Source organism: Stegodyphus dumicola, chromosome 5 (assembly GCF_044657685.1).
Source record: "Stegodyphus dumicola isolate Sdum_Otavi_A_Nest chromosome 5, ASM4465768v1".
Taxonomy (NCBI): Eukaryota; Metazoa; Arthropoda; class Arachnida; order Araneae; family Eresidae; genus Stegodyphus; species Stegodyphus dumicola.
Window position 1 is genome coordinate 68,266,074 of NC_140772.1, and position 16,529 is coordinate 68,282,602.

Here is a 16,529-nt window from a genome sequence, read left to right on the forward strand (position 1 = left end):
AGATAAAAAAAATATTTTGTTCCTTCCTCTCTTCCTTAGTGTATCTTATTATGTTACATCTTGTATTTCAATTCTGTATTGTGCTGATATTGTTGTTTTGAAAAAAAAAAAAAAAAAAAAAAAAAGTAAGGAGGGGGGAGAGGTTGTAATATCTTGTTATTTAATAAATAAGTATAATTATTGTTGAAGTGGCAACGACATATTTGTATCAAACCGTTACTCAACAATGAGAGATATTGTTAAAAAAAGATTAGTATTCTGAAGAAGGAGTAGGATGAAAATTTTGCCACTTAAGAATTGTATAAAATTTGTCTATCACTGTGAACTAGAAATAAAATTTATGTTCTATTAAGAAGATTGTCTGTTTTGTAAATTACTGCAAAATACATTACAATGTAAAGGATGAAATAGAAACATTTTTTAAAATAGTTGATATAAATATGCTTGATGAAATTTTAGAATGTACAAATAAATATATAAGTTTGCTAAAAGATAAAATACTCGAAAGACAGAGATTGTTACATATGATGGAAATAAAAAAAGGATACCATGTAAATGCGAAAGAATTGTTCTCAAGTGATGGCACTGGAATTGAAATAGCTAACTGAGATGTACTACAAGAGATTTATTCTTTCTGAGAAGTTATCTTCGATCCGACGATAAATCAACAGGACAGACGAATATTAAAACTAGCTTGGATTTTAAAATACAGTTATTAAATAATACCTTTTAAAATTTCTATAGTAAAATACATCATTGCTTTTCCACCTGACTAATATAAGTGTTTAAAAAGAATTTACTATCATTTAAATGTGACATCATTTGTATTCTGCAATAATAAGGTTAATATTTTATGTTTTAACAAACTTATTACCAATATTCACTCATTTCTGTCCTTTTTCGTGTCAAAAATGGTATAATAACAGATGTCGTAAAAAATATGGCACACACGTGCTCATGTAAAATTGCCAAGTGCATGTGCTGGAAGGTTAATGGTTTCTACCTGTAGTTAAACTTAAAAGTGGCTACGCATTCTTGCGGTTGAGTTAGTATTCTGCCTGTGTAGATTTCTGAGTCTACCTGTTAGCTTAAATTGAATCGTGTAATCTGGCACTTCTCTTTACTTTAAATTTATTGTTACTTCCTGTTTTAAGTTCTCACTGCAAGTGGCCAATATTTCTTGTAATCACGCAATTCCGAGCCAAATGTTAAATATTTTGTGAACAATAAATGGGTCTTTTATACCCTTCCCTGGCTGTGTTCATCTTCAATCACGTGAGAGAATTCGCAGGTAACAACATTTGGGTAGATCTAGTCACATTTTAAGACTTCAGCACTACTACTAAATATCCGTAATCCACAATAATTGCATTTTGATTGTTTAATATTTAAAAAAAAAAAAAAAAGATAGATTTTTATTAATTGCCAACTACAGTTCTATTGCTTTTCTTTTGGTATTTATACTTCCAAACACTACATAATTCAAGTTTTATAAATATTACAGTCATATATGTTATTTGTTAGATCATTATCTCATTTTAAATAAGAATGTTGGAACTTAGGTTTTTCCACTATGAAATGCAAATAAATTAAGCACTTAGTTAAATACTGATTATAATCATTGCTATCTTTAGAACCAGTTATAGCAGTTTCGTGCTATGTCTTCTAAGTGTCGAGGTACACGAAGGTCACGAGAGAGCCCAAGGACCACTCTCATCTCGTGTCTGTCTCCGATGCAAGCACTGTGATAAGCCAACATTACGAAAATGGGCCTTTTAACCTTATATGAAATTTTCCCGTGGAGGTATTGAGAGGATTTTATTTTTATTGCTGACAATGAAGACACATCAAATGAACCATGATTTCCTAGAGGAAGAAAATGCTTGGTGTATTGAGAATACGAAAAAGCACACTAGGGCTATCTGCCTAAGGCGAGGGATAACTTCATTGAGGACTTTCTAAGGGAAACTGGCTCTTATACACGCTAAACATCGGGGAAAACCCCGAAAACGCCCATGCAGCCAGACCGTTTGCGGGATTTGAACCTCGGACCGAACTACCAAAGTTCAGCGATTTTTAACGCTCGGCTGCCGGTGGGCCTAGAAAATATTTGCTATGGCTAGTGATGGCACTGTAATACAGAACATGTTAGAGATATTCAGAATATACGTTTAGTAAGACTCGCTTCATGACATCAACATTCTCTCAAGACCCTTAAGGTATCAAAATCGTCACTTTCAGAACAATGGAATTTGATTGGAAATATGAAGTGTCATTGTTTCAGTCATTTTTAGTTTTATTTTCATGGAATAAAGCATTTACTGCCATTGTTTATTTTCTTATATTATGAGTAACTTTTTCATACTATCTGTGGGATTTGACATTACATGTAATTTGTATTTTATAAGTAATTTCACTTACTTTTATTAACTCCATGTTTCTTGGCCATTAATAATTATTAATTTGGAAGTGGAAACAAGAGAGCTTATTTTACACAAACTTTTATAACCATTACAATATTAACAAAAGTCGAACAGAAAATACTGCACTAACCATTGAGTTAAAAACAGATGGAAATGACACTAAATATATATGTGGGTTCTTTAGTTTCGAAATCACAATTCATATTCAAACAAAACACATTTAATAAAACATTAATACATCTATAATATAGTTCATCTATTAATACAAAATATATAACATCGTTTATCTATTACCACGATATCTATAACATCTTATATTTATTAACATGGCAGCTATAACGTCTTACATCTCTTAATACCCCATCTATATCATCTTGCATATCCTCTCATAAAACAAAGGGGCGAGAGTTCTATCAATTTCACTCGTGCAGTCAACAGCTAAAATTTAGACAGCGCACGAGAAAAAATAATAAGCTATGGATTTAAAATCCCACATATATAAAACATTAAACTACTGTATATGCTAAAAAAAAAAAAAAAAAAATGCTATCAATTACCTGAGTTAAGAACAACTTCCGCAGAAGCCTTCACTGCTGTCACACTTTTTAGTGCCTGTCACAATTAGAATGCTGTATAAATTATTTTTGCATTGAAATAAAAACAGTTTAAGAGCAGTTTATTGCACTTCGTATAATCTCTAACATAAATATTCTTCTCTTTATCACAGTTCACACCAGTGTGCTTTTATGAGAAATCTGCACTTGTATTGATGTTTGCTTACCGGAAAAAATTCTCTCTTACACCAGAGCTTCTGTACAGCTTTACACAATGCAAGTAACAGCCTATGGGCCACAAAAGTGGAAACATGTATAGTATAGATGCTGGTCAAGAGAAGAGAGTCTTTAAGTGCTTGCTGTTCTGAGCAGAGCAAGCTACTCTATGCTGTTTTCAAGCTCTTTTTATGGCTGTGCTATCTCAGTGTTCTCAGTCTCCCGTGGATTAAACCGAATGAGTGTGCAGTTAATTTTGTGCTGTGTGTGCTAATTTTCAGCTGTGACTTTGGTTATTAACATATGTGATGGAGGAGAATGAATTCCCTCCGCTCAACAAAATGGATGCTGCTGCTGCTGTTCGTAATCACGTGGTAGGGCTACCTGATGAAATACATAAATATGCAAATGCATTGCTTGATGATAACTGGATTGAATTACTAAATGAAATACTCAATCTTTAAATGATTATGTCACTGTTGCTCAACAAATTAGCATACTACAAAATGCCATTAGTCAGAGGAATTGGGATATTGATGAGATACTGGCTAGTGCTAAGACTGAAGATGAAAAACAAATGAAACTTAGTTGTTTTCATAAGAAAAAGGAATCCCCCAAGGACTCGTACAACTGTTCAAAGGTAAGCATGAATCTTTTGGTGTGCTCAATTCTGAGGAATTTTTTTTTTTACTAATATTGCTAATAATGTTATTTCTCTATGTGCTAAAAGTGCTAAATCAGATAAATGCAATGTTAAAACTGATGTAAATTGTGTATCTAATACTCATTGTGTTGGGAATGTTGAGAACCCTGAGCCAAAAAGGCCTTCCAAAAAATCTAAGCGCAGTGCTAATGACATACAAGAAGCTGATTTGTCAAAGATGCTGATTTGTCAATCTGCCCAGGTCTCTTGAAATGATCTTGCACTATCAATGTTGAATTTTTCCTTTTATGCTAGATTCATTTGCGAGGGTTTCAAGACATGGAGTAGAGAAAAGCACAAAATTTTAAAATGATGCATTAAATATAAATTGATCATATACTAAAATGAGGCAACATTATTAACCAATAGCAAGGAATTGGATTTTCACGAATCAACAATCTATGGCTACCAAATGGGAACAGAGGATAGCAGTAACCATTAACCCAGACATCTCTTTGCTAAACTTCTAACTTTAGACCTCATGTGCTCCTTTTCGGCTTTATCGGGCTTATTCTGGCTCATCGCATGTGAATAAGCTTGGCTTCTCTACTAAGCTTTCGTGTTTTGTTATATTATCAGATCGCATGTTTTTCCGTTATATTTGTGTATTCTGTTTATATATTACATTAGAATTATTCATAACAGGATGCTGAGATGTGAAAAGTGGAATCTATTTAACAATGAAAGTATTAAAACTCACTGGCAGTCTGCAATAAATTTGAATTCGTTTAGCAAACATTAGCTGCTTCAACTTTGGCATATTCTTTGCTGTGTAACGAGTAATATGACTGGCCCAAACAATTGAAATGTCATAAATTGGGTCAATAGATATGTATATCATTTCTGTGGCGATAAATGAAAAGCTTATATATAGGCTTCGGCCCTGTGTCAGTGGCATTATGCGATCAGTTAGTAAGTGAAACGTTCAAGACTAAATACTTATTTAAACTAACTAAACAAACTAAAATACTCATTTAAATTACATAGTATCATTTTATTGTGGTTATTGATTAAGGAAGTAATATTTTAGTCGCATGCCGGCTGATGAGGTTCTGCATGCTGACTGTGGCACGCATGCTACAGGTTCGCCATCACTGGTCTATAGACATAGCCCAGGTAGAAAAGCAAAACTTTTTATAGGAAATTAGATGAATATTCATTTAGACTGACATGAGAAATATTATGTATTTTCTGTACATTTAAAAAGTGAAAAAATATGTTATATAATTGTACAAAAATATTTAATGTTCCAATCTGATTAATTTTAATAAAATTCAAAATGAAGTATATTGACAAAAAAGAAAACTTTTCTACAGCAGTTGTCTCAAACTGGTGACCTGCAGGCTGCATGTAGAAGCAGTTTCACACGGCTTGCAGAAATATTTCCAGCAATTTAATTACCATTACTTTGAAGACAAAGTTCAATATTTAAATTTTTCAGCGTGCAGTTTTACATTATTTTACTTATCATTAAAAATAAGTACAAGAATCGGAAAAAAATTCACAATGGAACTAATTTATTTTTAGCTTATGTAAGTTAATCACTGATTCAACATACTACAATTATTTGGAATAAGAAAGATGTTTGTGTTTGTTTGATGCTATGTTTGAGGCCACTGCTCTCAGATGACAACATCAACAAAAAATCAAATGGATAATATTTAGAAAAGTTTCATGAAAATTATACATACTCCTTTTATCTGTTTTTGGAGGGCTTGGTCCCAGTAAGCTTAAAAAAAAAAAAAAAGATATTATTTGACATTTTAAAGGAAGATGTACTGATTTTGAGCGAAAAAAAAAGCTCTTTTTGCTACTGAAATTATTTGTTTATTTGTATACATATATTTTCAGGCAAGAGCAATTGGTGACATAATAAAATTCAAAGCTGCAGAAACAACAATAAACACTCTTTTCTTTAAAGGAATGACAACTGCTGCGTTAAAGAATTAGTTATCAATATGATTTTAAGTTTTATTTTTGGGAGACTAACTGAAAAATATATCATTATATTAATATTACTGCGACTTAAAACCAATTACAAACATCTTAAATTTTTTTTTTTGGGGGGGGGGTAGAGAAACAAGCCTAATATTGTGGAAAGCCAGATAACAGCTGTTTTCTATGTTAGAAGTATATACCTTACATTATGTAAAATTCTGATAAATAGAAACACAATTTTGATAGCAAATTCTAATCTCTAAAGCAGTGGTTCCCAATCTATGTTATGTACTTCCCAGAGGCTCCTTAATCAATCCAGGAAAATAATGCTCGGCTGTTCCTCGGAATCACACCATACCAGAAATTTCTCGCTCCGATACTCAGGCCTTCCGGAATTCCCAAAATCTGCTTGAAGCTTCTCAAAACTTAGTCTCAAATAAATAGATTTTTGCTGTGAGTTTTGCTGCCTGTGCTTAAATAAATACTGTATATTCTTGTGAATGTTATAAATATGGTGTATCCACCACTATCTGTTAAAAAATTTACTTTTTATTATTGCAGCCTATGGAGTATAAAATCAGGAGGGGTACAAAATAAGAATGCATGTGAAGAACACCTCTGACATAGAACATCTTTATTAATAGGAGGATGGATCCCTCTTTTTGACACACTGTATGCAACATAGAGCAGAAGCATTTGATGGAATATCAAGCCCTCTTGTGAAGCAGTACCTAATTTCGAAAGCATAACTGTAGGCAAATTTCAAGCACAAAGCTTGAACACCCAATAGCCTCTCAAATCTTTATTAAATGCTCATGCCAGAGGATGAAGGAGGGCAGATACAATATTCTATTTCATAATTATATACTTCAAAGGCCTGCTTGAAAAACCAAACCTAAAAAAGGGGACAGTGATCTTGCTACGTAGTTGATCTTCAGAGAATAACGTATAAAGGAAAGCATGGATGTGATCGGTCTGGATATTTTGAATTTCCCGTGTAAAATGACAGGTGGGCAAAACTGCAGTGGAAATCATACATAGAAGCCATCACTTTCATAACTCATAGTCAGCAAGACATAAATGATTTTCTGGGCATTCTCAAAACATAAATGCTAAATGGAATAGAAAATAGAAGATTTGGAAGGTAAAGAAGCTGCATGATTTTAACTGCACCACCCAAAAAAAAAAAAAAAAAAAAAAAAAAAAAAAAAAAAAACTGCTTATTCTTTACAAATTGGTGTTTAATAATAATCTAGAAATGATTAATTTGAAGAAAATGAATTAATGAAGCTGTTAATTTTAAATCTCAAAAACAACTGACAGCTGATGCTGCATCAGATGGTGAGATATCTCCAGATATTGCAACCAAAATTACAGTTTTATAAAATTTACATGTATTTATATACTTACTTAAAATAGGATTCTCTCTTTGAGGATGTTTTAAAACAGGTTTTGGATACGGATATCCATGAAATACACACGTAATCAAAACTAAAGATTCTCCAGTAGCTGCTAAGTTTAGAAGCCTTAGTGCCTTATAAATTCGCTGCTCCAAAACCAGATTTCACTTTAGTACAAAAAGGCATTTTAGTCCTTCTAAAAGCTGCTGGAGTAGCTCTCAGCATATGGTAAAACAAATCGGATGGGTCTTTGGTGACCTTGCGACAACTACCATTAAATTAAATTCTGTCACTATTCCAGACAACTATCCAATTAGGCATCAATATGATTTTACGCTCAAATTTAAACAATAAAGAAAATTTTCTGGCTTTATGCCTCAAGCGTATGACCAGATGCCAATGAATAAAGACGGCATACCCAAACTGGCAATAGTTATTTTAAGTCCATGGCATTTGCTTTAGGTAATGCTGCGCAAACTATGCAAATTTTGTCAGATTTCAGTTACTATTTTCTATATATATGTATAGGATATTTTGACTGCTTCCTCATCTCTCAACGAATATGTCATTCATAAAGAGTTTTTCAAGAGATTAAAAAAGCCTAATTTGACTAGCAACCTTCCTAAATGCGCATTTGCTTCAGAACGTGCTGGCTGTATGGTCGATTTCGTGGTTTTCCCCATGTGTAATGGTATACGAGCCAGTTTCCCTTAGAAAGTCTTCCATGAAGGCATTCCTCCCTTTTGGCAGATAGCCCTTGTGTGATTTGCCATAATTAAATAATTCAATCCAATCCAAAAAATTTTTAAATATGTACAAAGTTTTTAAAGAATTTCATTCTAATCCTTCAAATACTGATTCAATTCAGAATCTGCCAATAAATCCAGAAATTCTTTTTCAGTCATTAGTGAATCATCATAAATTTCATCTCACGATTTATCACAGCATTATCTTTACTTTGATAGACTACATCATATCTTCTCATATGGGTAACGTTTTTTGATTGAAAATAATCAGGGGGGGAGGCAACTTATTGCTGAAATGCCTTTATAATATACTTCAAACTTCTCTTTTTAAATAGTAGATGGCAGCATATCACAAGGAGACCCAGAATTTTCATTTATGATGTGTTATTAAAATCCACTTATTTTCTATATTTTTTGGAGACGCAAAAAAAAAAAAAAAAAAAAAAGAAAAAATTGTTTAAAAAAAAATTCTGTATAATTTTGATGGCTGTACTCTATATCACTTGTTATATATTTTTTTACATTTTTCATACAAAAAGCATGTGCAGAATCATTAAATATAATGGGGTGTTCCATTAGTGGCAACACTGCGCCTTTAGCGATCTCATGCTATTACGCATCAGAACATCCATCTTAGGAGAAAACATCTGTTGTATATGTTTTCTATTTACATTGTTTTGGGGGAAAATTTTGTGAGTAGTTTTCAGGTGGGAATTTTATCAGCAGCTTGAGTCATCTTTACTTAGGGAAGCTGCACGAATTATTTTGCTATCGCTTTTTAGTCTCATTCCCGTTTATTTATAATAATTGTGTAGATATTTTTTGTGTGTGTATAATTTTTAGCTTATTTTTTTATTGTTAATATTAATTGCAGTTAATTTTTTTTTATTATTAATTTTCCATAAATGGCAGGAAAACTCTTTCCGAAGAGGAAAGAATTTCTTTTTCTCTTTCTTTTTACTTGGAATTCTAAACATATTGTTGCATGGAACAGAAGCCACACAAAACAAGTTTATTGTTCAAAACCTGCAAAGTTGGTTTTGTACTTTTATCAAAAAGATGCGACATGCTTTGAAAATTTCATGAAGCTACGAAATCGAAAAATGTGTAAATATTTTTGCATATAGGACCTGTGTATATACATATATTTATCTCATTTATCCATATATATTCAAGAAAGTTGTGTATATCCAGAAAACCATGTATACAGCTATAATACAGTGTTTTTTTTTTTTTATTATTACTATACATAAGCTTCTACTAATTTCCGTGCTTCACTGCAATTCTCGCTTAGTCGCTCTTTTAAGAGCTCTGGTGGCGCAGTGTTCCACCTCATGGAACACCCACAGAATTGAAACGGTAAGTACAATTTTTACAAAATTTTATCTGTATACTCCTTTAGGCGTAGATAGACTGCATACAAATTTTCTTGTTGAAATACCGATTTTAAAGTGTAGTGCACCACAAAGAACTATGAATTTATTTTGCTAGCCTAATTTATTTCACATTGCTAGTCTCCAGTATTACATGAACTTAAATCAAAAGATAAAATTTCTGCTGATAGCCAAGAAGCCACAGAATTTTAAAACACGAACACTAGACATGCCTTTTGTTCACAGAAATTAGAATTTTTTAGAAAAATAAGTTTGCTTAAATTTTCTTGAACCTCAGTTCTTATTTCATAAATGAGGCAATAACTTGCTTGTCTCTAGGACAAATACATCCTCAGAAGAGGGAAATAATCAAAAATTGTATAAATTCATTAACAGATGGTTTCAGTGCATTTCAAACATCATTATATTCAAACATTTATAATCATTACAAGATTAACAAAAGCCAAACAGAAAATAATGCACCTTGATTGTGATAAAAAAGAAGAAAATCAAACTAAATATATATAAAACATTAAATTACTACATATGCCAAAAAAATTACTATTAATTACCTAGGGAGGCTGCACATTGGAGCATGCCCTCCGCCTCTTTACAGAGAGTTTTAATCTTTCCAAGATTCTGAAAAGGATTAAAATCAGAATTAGAGCGCTGCATATACATACTATATATTTACATTTAAATAAACATATACATTTAAATAAATTTTTTTTTACATTTAAATAAAAACTTCAGTGAATTTGAAAGCATTTTATTATACTTCATATGATTTCTAACACATATATTCTTTGCTTTGTAATAGTTTACACCACTGCACTTTTATGGAAAACCTGTACATGTATTTGTGTTTGCTTACCAAAAAGCAATCCTAAAAAGAGTTTTGCTCATACCAGGGCTTCTGTACAGCATTAGACAATGCTAGTAATAGCTTGCAGGCCAAAGAAACTGGAAACTTATATAGTACAGATTCTGATCAACAGAAGATAATTTTTCAAAACAAACTGCATTTCAAACCAATTCATTAAAGCGTTGTTTCCTGAGCAGTTCTGAAATAAAATTCATTACTCCAGATAATGGAAAGACAGGCATAGGAAGCTGATTAAAATACAAATTATCTCATAAAATGAATGATTCTTACAAAAACCTGCACACTTCTATTATTTATTGTAGTAACAGCAGATTTTTTAGTCTTTCATCGCAGAATCCAGGGTCAAAAGTATTTTGCATTAAAACCTCATATGATGAGCCATACCAAGATGGAAGGCTCACCAGCAGCCGAGCGGTAAAATCGCTGAACACTGGTAGTTCGATCCGAGGTCCGAATCCCGCGAATGAGCTGGCTGCATGGGCATTTTCGTGGTTTTCCCCATGTGTAACGTGTATATGAGCCAGTTCCCCTTAGAAAGTCCTCCACGAAGGCATCCCTCCCCTTAGGCAGATAACCCTAGTGTGCTTTGCCGTATTCTCAACACACCACACCACCAAGATGGAAAGCCAGTATCAACTGATAATACCATCCAACATTCAAGTAAACTAAAGAGGTAGCCTCCGAATTTGGCTGAATTGGTTCCAAGAGATAGAACGCATTTATAGACATATTGATCAACATCATTAACAAGTTCAAACTTCAAAAGAATGACCCTTATTTGCTAATAATGGTACCTCTGAACAGGTAATAAACTGCCACATTGCAAAGAAAGCTTCCAATGGCTATAACAAGAAGCTTATGCAAAGAATTTACATAGGTCTTTTCCATGTGTGGAGTAGGATTGAAGATACTGGACTTAAAAACTCTGAGACTGGACAAATGCACAGTCAAGCTTTCTTCCCCAAGAAATCCAGATTTAGCCCAGAGACAGCTAATCCATGACTGCTGACATGGAGAGAAGGCAACACTCAAACACAATCTAAAAAACAACTTGTTTAGCTGAAAGTAGCATGTTTGTTTCAGGATATACGGATGTACTGATTTCTACTTCATTCAGAATGAATCTCCTCCCTGATGGTCCAAATGTGCAAAACAGAAATTCTTAAAACTTTGATAATGCCCTGCACTGCTGCCAACAGTGATTCCATCTTTTTTATACATGAAACTGGCCAAGTTCATGAACTTCAATACATACGGAGCAAATAACAGGACATATGTAATGGTGCTCAGATCAGAATCCATCAGAAAATTAAAGAATAATATTCTTACGAACTGCATCTACTGCTTTTATATAGCTTATTTTGTTAACCCTTTGCACTCACCAGCAACTCGAGCACGATTTCAGCTTTGCCAAATTGAATTTGCAGATAGCGTCTTCCCTTCCAATTTTCTTTTTGCATATGTATTGGTTTCACAATTTTCACGCGGTCATTAGTGAAAAACAGTTTAAAAAAATCTATTGGTTGTTTTATGTTAGAAACTATTCATGTTTCTGTGGCCATGAATTTGGTATAAATAAGCATAAATTGTACGCTTTGGCCAGGTATAAATTGTACGCTTGGAGGCACTTCGTCATAGTCTCCACAAAGTACTCATGTTGAACTACTTGCACCTTCCACAGGTTCACTTTCAACTTCTCTTTTAACATCACTCTCAACTTCCCTGTCACTCTCTATAATTCTAATTTTCCGTCCTCTCACACCTCTTACTGCATCACTGTCTTCTCCACTGGATTCGTTCGTTTCGCGGCGGACTCTGTCGGAAATCGCTGCAAGTTGGTCATCCAAAGCAGCAAAATCGAATTTGTCCGAACTCGAGCTGATCTGATCTTCCTCCATATTTTTAGGGTAAAACACTATTTAATTACTATATTTACTACCAAGACTGTTTCAAGCGAATGCTATGCTGAGACTAACTAAACTGAGCTAAGATTTGGCAACAATGTCAGTGGAGCCTAGTCCATGAAAAGACTTCCAAGAAAAATATCTTATCTCACATCGTAAATAAGGAGATTGCGTTACAAAAGACCATAGTGTCGTAGCAGCGTCGTTCGATTTATGACTTCAAATCACTTGGGTGCCGCAGCAGCGCCGCTCGAGCTACTAACCAAGTTAAATTAAATTTTAAGAAAATCTTTAGTTGAATTATGAATTTAAAAATCAGGAAAACTCAGATAAGCGGCACTTCGCGCAATTTTTTCTGCCATCTTGAATCGTTATATCCTTGGGAGGAATTTTTTGACGCCTAGAGGGAAATGGCATCAAAAGGCACCTTTCTGAAAATTTCCTCTCAACCCAGAATAAATATTGTGGAAAAATACTTTCTTCTTAAGGATCTGCATATACTTGCAGAACCTTACTACATATTAACATACGGTAGAAATGCACTTATTTTGGATAAAATGAGATGCTGTATGGATTCTATAGAAAAAAATTTTCATTTAGCATTTTAGACTCAAAACACACAGATTTGTAGAAATCCCCATTAGTGATGCTGAAGGTTTATAAACAATTTACAGTTACAATTCTACTTTTGCGGTCACCCAGAGAGATATTTATACAAAAAATGGAATAGTGTTGAAGATTAATGCAGTTTTAGTGTTAAAAATTCCAATTCACACTGGTGTGTTTAATATATTTTGTCAAACAATTTTTGGCATTAAGAGTGTGTTGTGAAATATGTAAAAAAATATTGTTATCATTAAATACAAGGTGTCTAAAATGCTATCAGATTAGAACCATCATTTACTTCCAATTCTGTTGCAAAAAATAACTTACTTGGAGCACTGAGGCAGGAGACTCTGCCCTTTTTCTCTTTTTCCTGTTGCCCTATAAAAGTAACAAATATATTTAGAAACAACTATTACAATAGTTAGTGCATAAATTACAAATAATTCTTATATTTACAATCACATATCAAAACCTTGAGATTACAACATGACATTTATGTTTATGCTGCTATATTGAGATCACACATTCATAAAATCACACAATTGTATTGCCATTTCAAAAACTGAGTTTCTCTTACTAATAAAACACATCTCTAAATCACAAAACTAAATAAAACAAAGGAATTCATAATTTTAAATAAATATCAGTAAACTATTTAAATATATAAAAGCAACATTTTAAAAACTCTCACCAGATAGAATCCTGCAGTTTTTCATTGCAGTTACAGAAAACCTAACTGCAGTTAAAAACATCATTGCATAATCTTCGAGATATGTATAAACAAGATATGATGGAAATTCTGAAGATTTAGTTTCATATAATCAACATCAGTCTTCAAAATATGTTGTGTCCCATATATAGAACCTTTTACAATGTAAGAAATACGAGGGCCATCCAGGAAGTAGATTACGTTTCCGTCTGTGTCCGCTAGGGGCGGGGCTAGCGCGGCCATCTTGGGGTCAGAGCGTTGCGCAGCTCAGTCTGCATCTAGCCATGCTAGTGAGAGGTTCGTGCTGTGCTCCGTTCAGATACTGTGACGGTTTGAAATGTCTGCGTTAATTGAAAATCCCGCGAGCTGCGAGGTGCGCTCAGTAATAAGGTTTCTGACTGCAAAAAACTGTAAACCGATAGAAATCTATCGGCAGCTTCGTGAAGTGTATGGGGACAACATTATCACTGAAGGTGGAGTGCGTCAGTGGGTCATAAGATTTCAAAATGGCCGAACCAATGTTCACGACGAAGATCGAAGTGGGAGACCCAGCATAGTGACCGCCGAACTTCTCGAAAAAGTCGATGCTAAAGTCCGTGAAAATCGAAATTTCACAATAACGGAACTTTCTTTGAGTTTTCCACAAATTTCGCGAAGTTTGTTGCACGAAATCATCAGCGAAAAGCTTGGTTACCACAAGTTTTGTGCAAGATGGATTCCAAAAATCTTGACAGAGGACCACAAAAATCAGCGAATGGCTGCAGCGTTGAACTTTTTGGACGCTTACCATAAGGATGGTGACTCTTTACTCGATCGCATCGTTACTGGTGACGAAACATGGGTGAAACATGTGAACTGTGAAACGAAATTGCAATCAATGCAGTGGGGGCACACAAGTTCTCCCCAAAAACCCAAGAAATGCATGCAAACAATGTCGGCAAGGAAGATGATGGCGACTGTTTTTTGGGACAGAAAAGGTGTAATTTTGGTGGACTTCCTGGAAAGAGGCACTACAATAAACTCTCAAAGGTATTGCCAAACTCTCCAAAAACTCAGAAGAGCAATTCAAAACAAGCGCAGAGGAATGTTGAGCTCTAAGATCTTGTTGATTCACGACAACGCCCGGCCCCACACGGCAAATGTCACTCGTAAAGTTCTTGAATCTTTTAAGTGGGAGTTGTTTCCTCATCCGCCGTACAGTCCCGACCTGGCACCGAGCGACTTCCACCTATTCCCAGCAATGAAGAAGTGGCTGGCTATGCAGCGTTTTGATGACGACGCACAGCTGCAAGAAGAGGTAACGAAGTGGTTGAAGGCGCAGGCGGCCGAATTTTTCGACGAAGGAATTTCCAAGCTCGTACATCGCTACGATAAATCCCTTAATTTGTATGGTGACTATGTAGAAAAGTAGTATTTGAGTGTGGCTTTCATCTGTATATAATAAAATTTGTTTCCTATACTTTGTTTATTTTTTTATTCCAAAACGTAATCTACTTTCTGGATAGCCCTCGTATGAGCAGAATAAATACTGTGGAAACATATTTTGGATAAAATGAGATGCTGTATGGATTCTATAGAAAAAAATTATCATTTAGCATTTTAGAGTCAAAGCACACAGATTTGTAGAAATTCCCATTAATGATGCTTCAAGTTTATAAATAACATTTACAGTTACAACTCTACTTTTGTGGTCACCCAGAGAGATATTTATACAAAAAATGGAATAGTATTGAAGATTAATGTAGTTTTAGTGTTATAAATTCCAATTCACATTGGTGTGTTTAATGTATTTTGTCAAACAATTTTTGGCATTAATAGTGTGTTGTGAAATATGTAAAAAAAATATCGTTATCATTAAATACAAGATGTCTAAAATGCTACCAGATTAGAACCATTATTTACTTCTAGTTCTGTTGCAAAAAAATAACTTACTTGAGGCAATGGAGCAGCAGCTTCTGTTCTCTTCCTTTTCATGCTGCCATATAAAAGTAACAAATGTATTTAGAAACAACTAACAGAATAGTTAGTGTGCATATTACAAACATTTCCTATATTTACAATCACATATCAAAACCTAGAGAATGCTGCATGCAAGTTTTAAGAGTGCACTGACATCAAGTAAAACTAATATAAACTATGAAAAAATTATGAGTTGCTGGAAATGAATTTTTCGAGTTCAACAGTTTCGTGCACATTTATGGTGAGCCATGTATGTCAGATTTTGTTATACTATCCTACATTACGAAGAACTTAAGACCCCAGAATTATGAATTAAAGAGAATTTACTATAAATACATTTAATATTTCCAAAATTTATCCCCTAAAATTTCAAATTTCATACGAAATTGATACCTTATGTATCATTCATTTGCATATTCCAATATTGAGATTCTATTCAAAAGAACATGAAATTCTTATACATTATTATACTAGATATGTGCAATATATTGCACTTCATATAACTTCTTATACACATATTGTTTGCTTTGAAATAGTTTACACCAGTTTGCTTTTACCAAAAGCTTCACTTTTATTTGACTTTGCTTACTAGAAGAAATCCGAAAAAGAGCTTCACTTACACCAGGGCTTCTGCACAGCATCACACAATGCAAGTAGAGCCTATGGGCCACAAAAACTGGACACTTACATACTGGAGATGTTGGTCAACAGAAGAGAATTTTTCAAATTATATTTTATTTCAAACCAGTTCACTAAAGCGTTGTTTACTAAACTGCCTTGAAATAAAATTAATTATTCTGGATAACAAAAAGGCAGGCACAGAAGGCTGTTTCAAATGCAGATTAACAATGAAGACACTTTTTTTAATGTGAGATGAAAGTCTCCTAAAATGAGTGTTTCTTTTAAACCTGTATACATGTACCATTTATTGTAGTGACAGCAGACTTTACTAAAAGACTCTCTTACTAAAAGAATGGCATGCAAAATACATCTCTAAATCCCAAAACTAAATAAAATAAAGAAATTCACAATTTTAAATAAATATCAGTAATTAATCCGTACTCGTCGGGACTTGAGCGATTCTGGATTATCGATTTTTCCGGATTATAGAT

General features: G+C 33.6%; 1 protein-coding gene across 2 annotated transcripts in view; it reads right to left on the minus strand.

Moving 5' to 3' along the window:
- LOC146997133 (uncharacterized) overlaps positions 1 to 16,529 on the minus strand; it is a 60,548-nt gene that overhangs the window by 20,499 nt on the left and 23,520 nt on the right. For both annotated transcript variants that reach the window (XM_085816742.1, XM_085816740.1), the window contains exons 2-6: positions 15,391 to 15,433; positions 13,077 to 13,127; positions 9,926 to 9,992; positions 5,588 to 5,625; positions 2,981 to 3,035 (exon numbers count right to left, since the gene is read on the minus strand). In XM_085816742.1, coding sequence (XP_085672868.1) covers positions 2,981 to 3,035; positions 5,588 to 5,625; positions 9,926 to 9,992; positions 13,077 to 13,127; positions 15,391 to 15,433 — 254 coding nt within the window. The remainder of the gene's footprint in view (positions 1 to 2,980; positions 3,036 to 5,587; positions 5,626 to 9,925; positions 9,993 to 13,076; positions 13,128 to 15,390; positions 15,434 to 16,529) is intronic.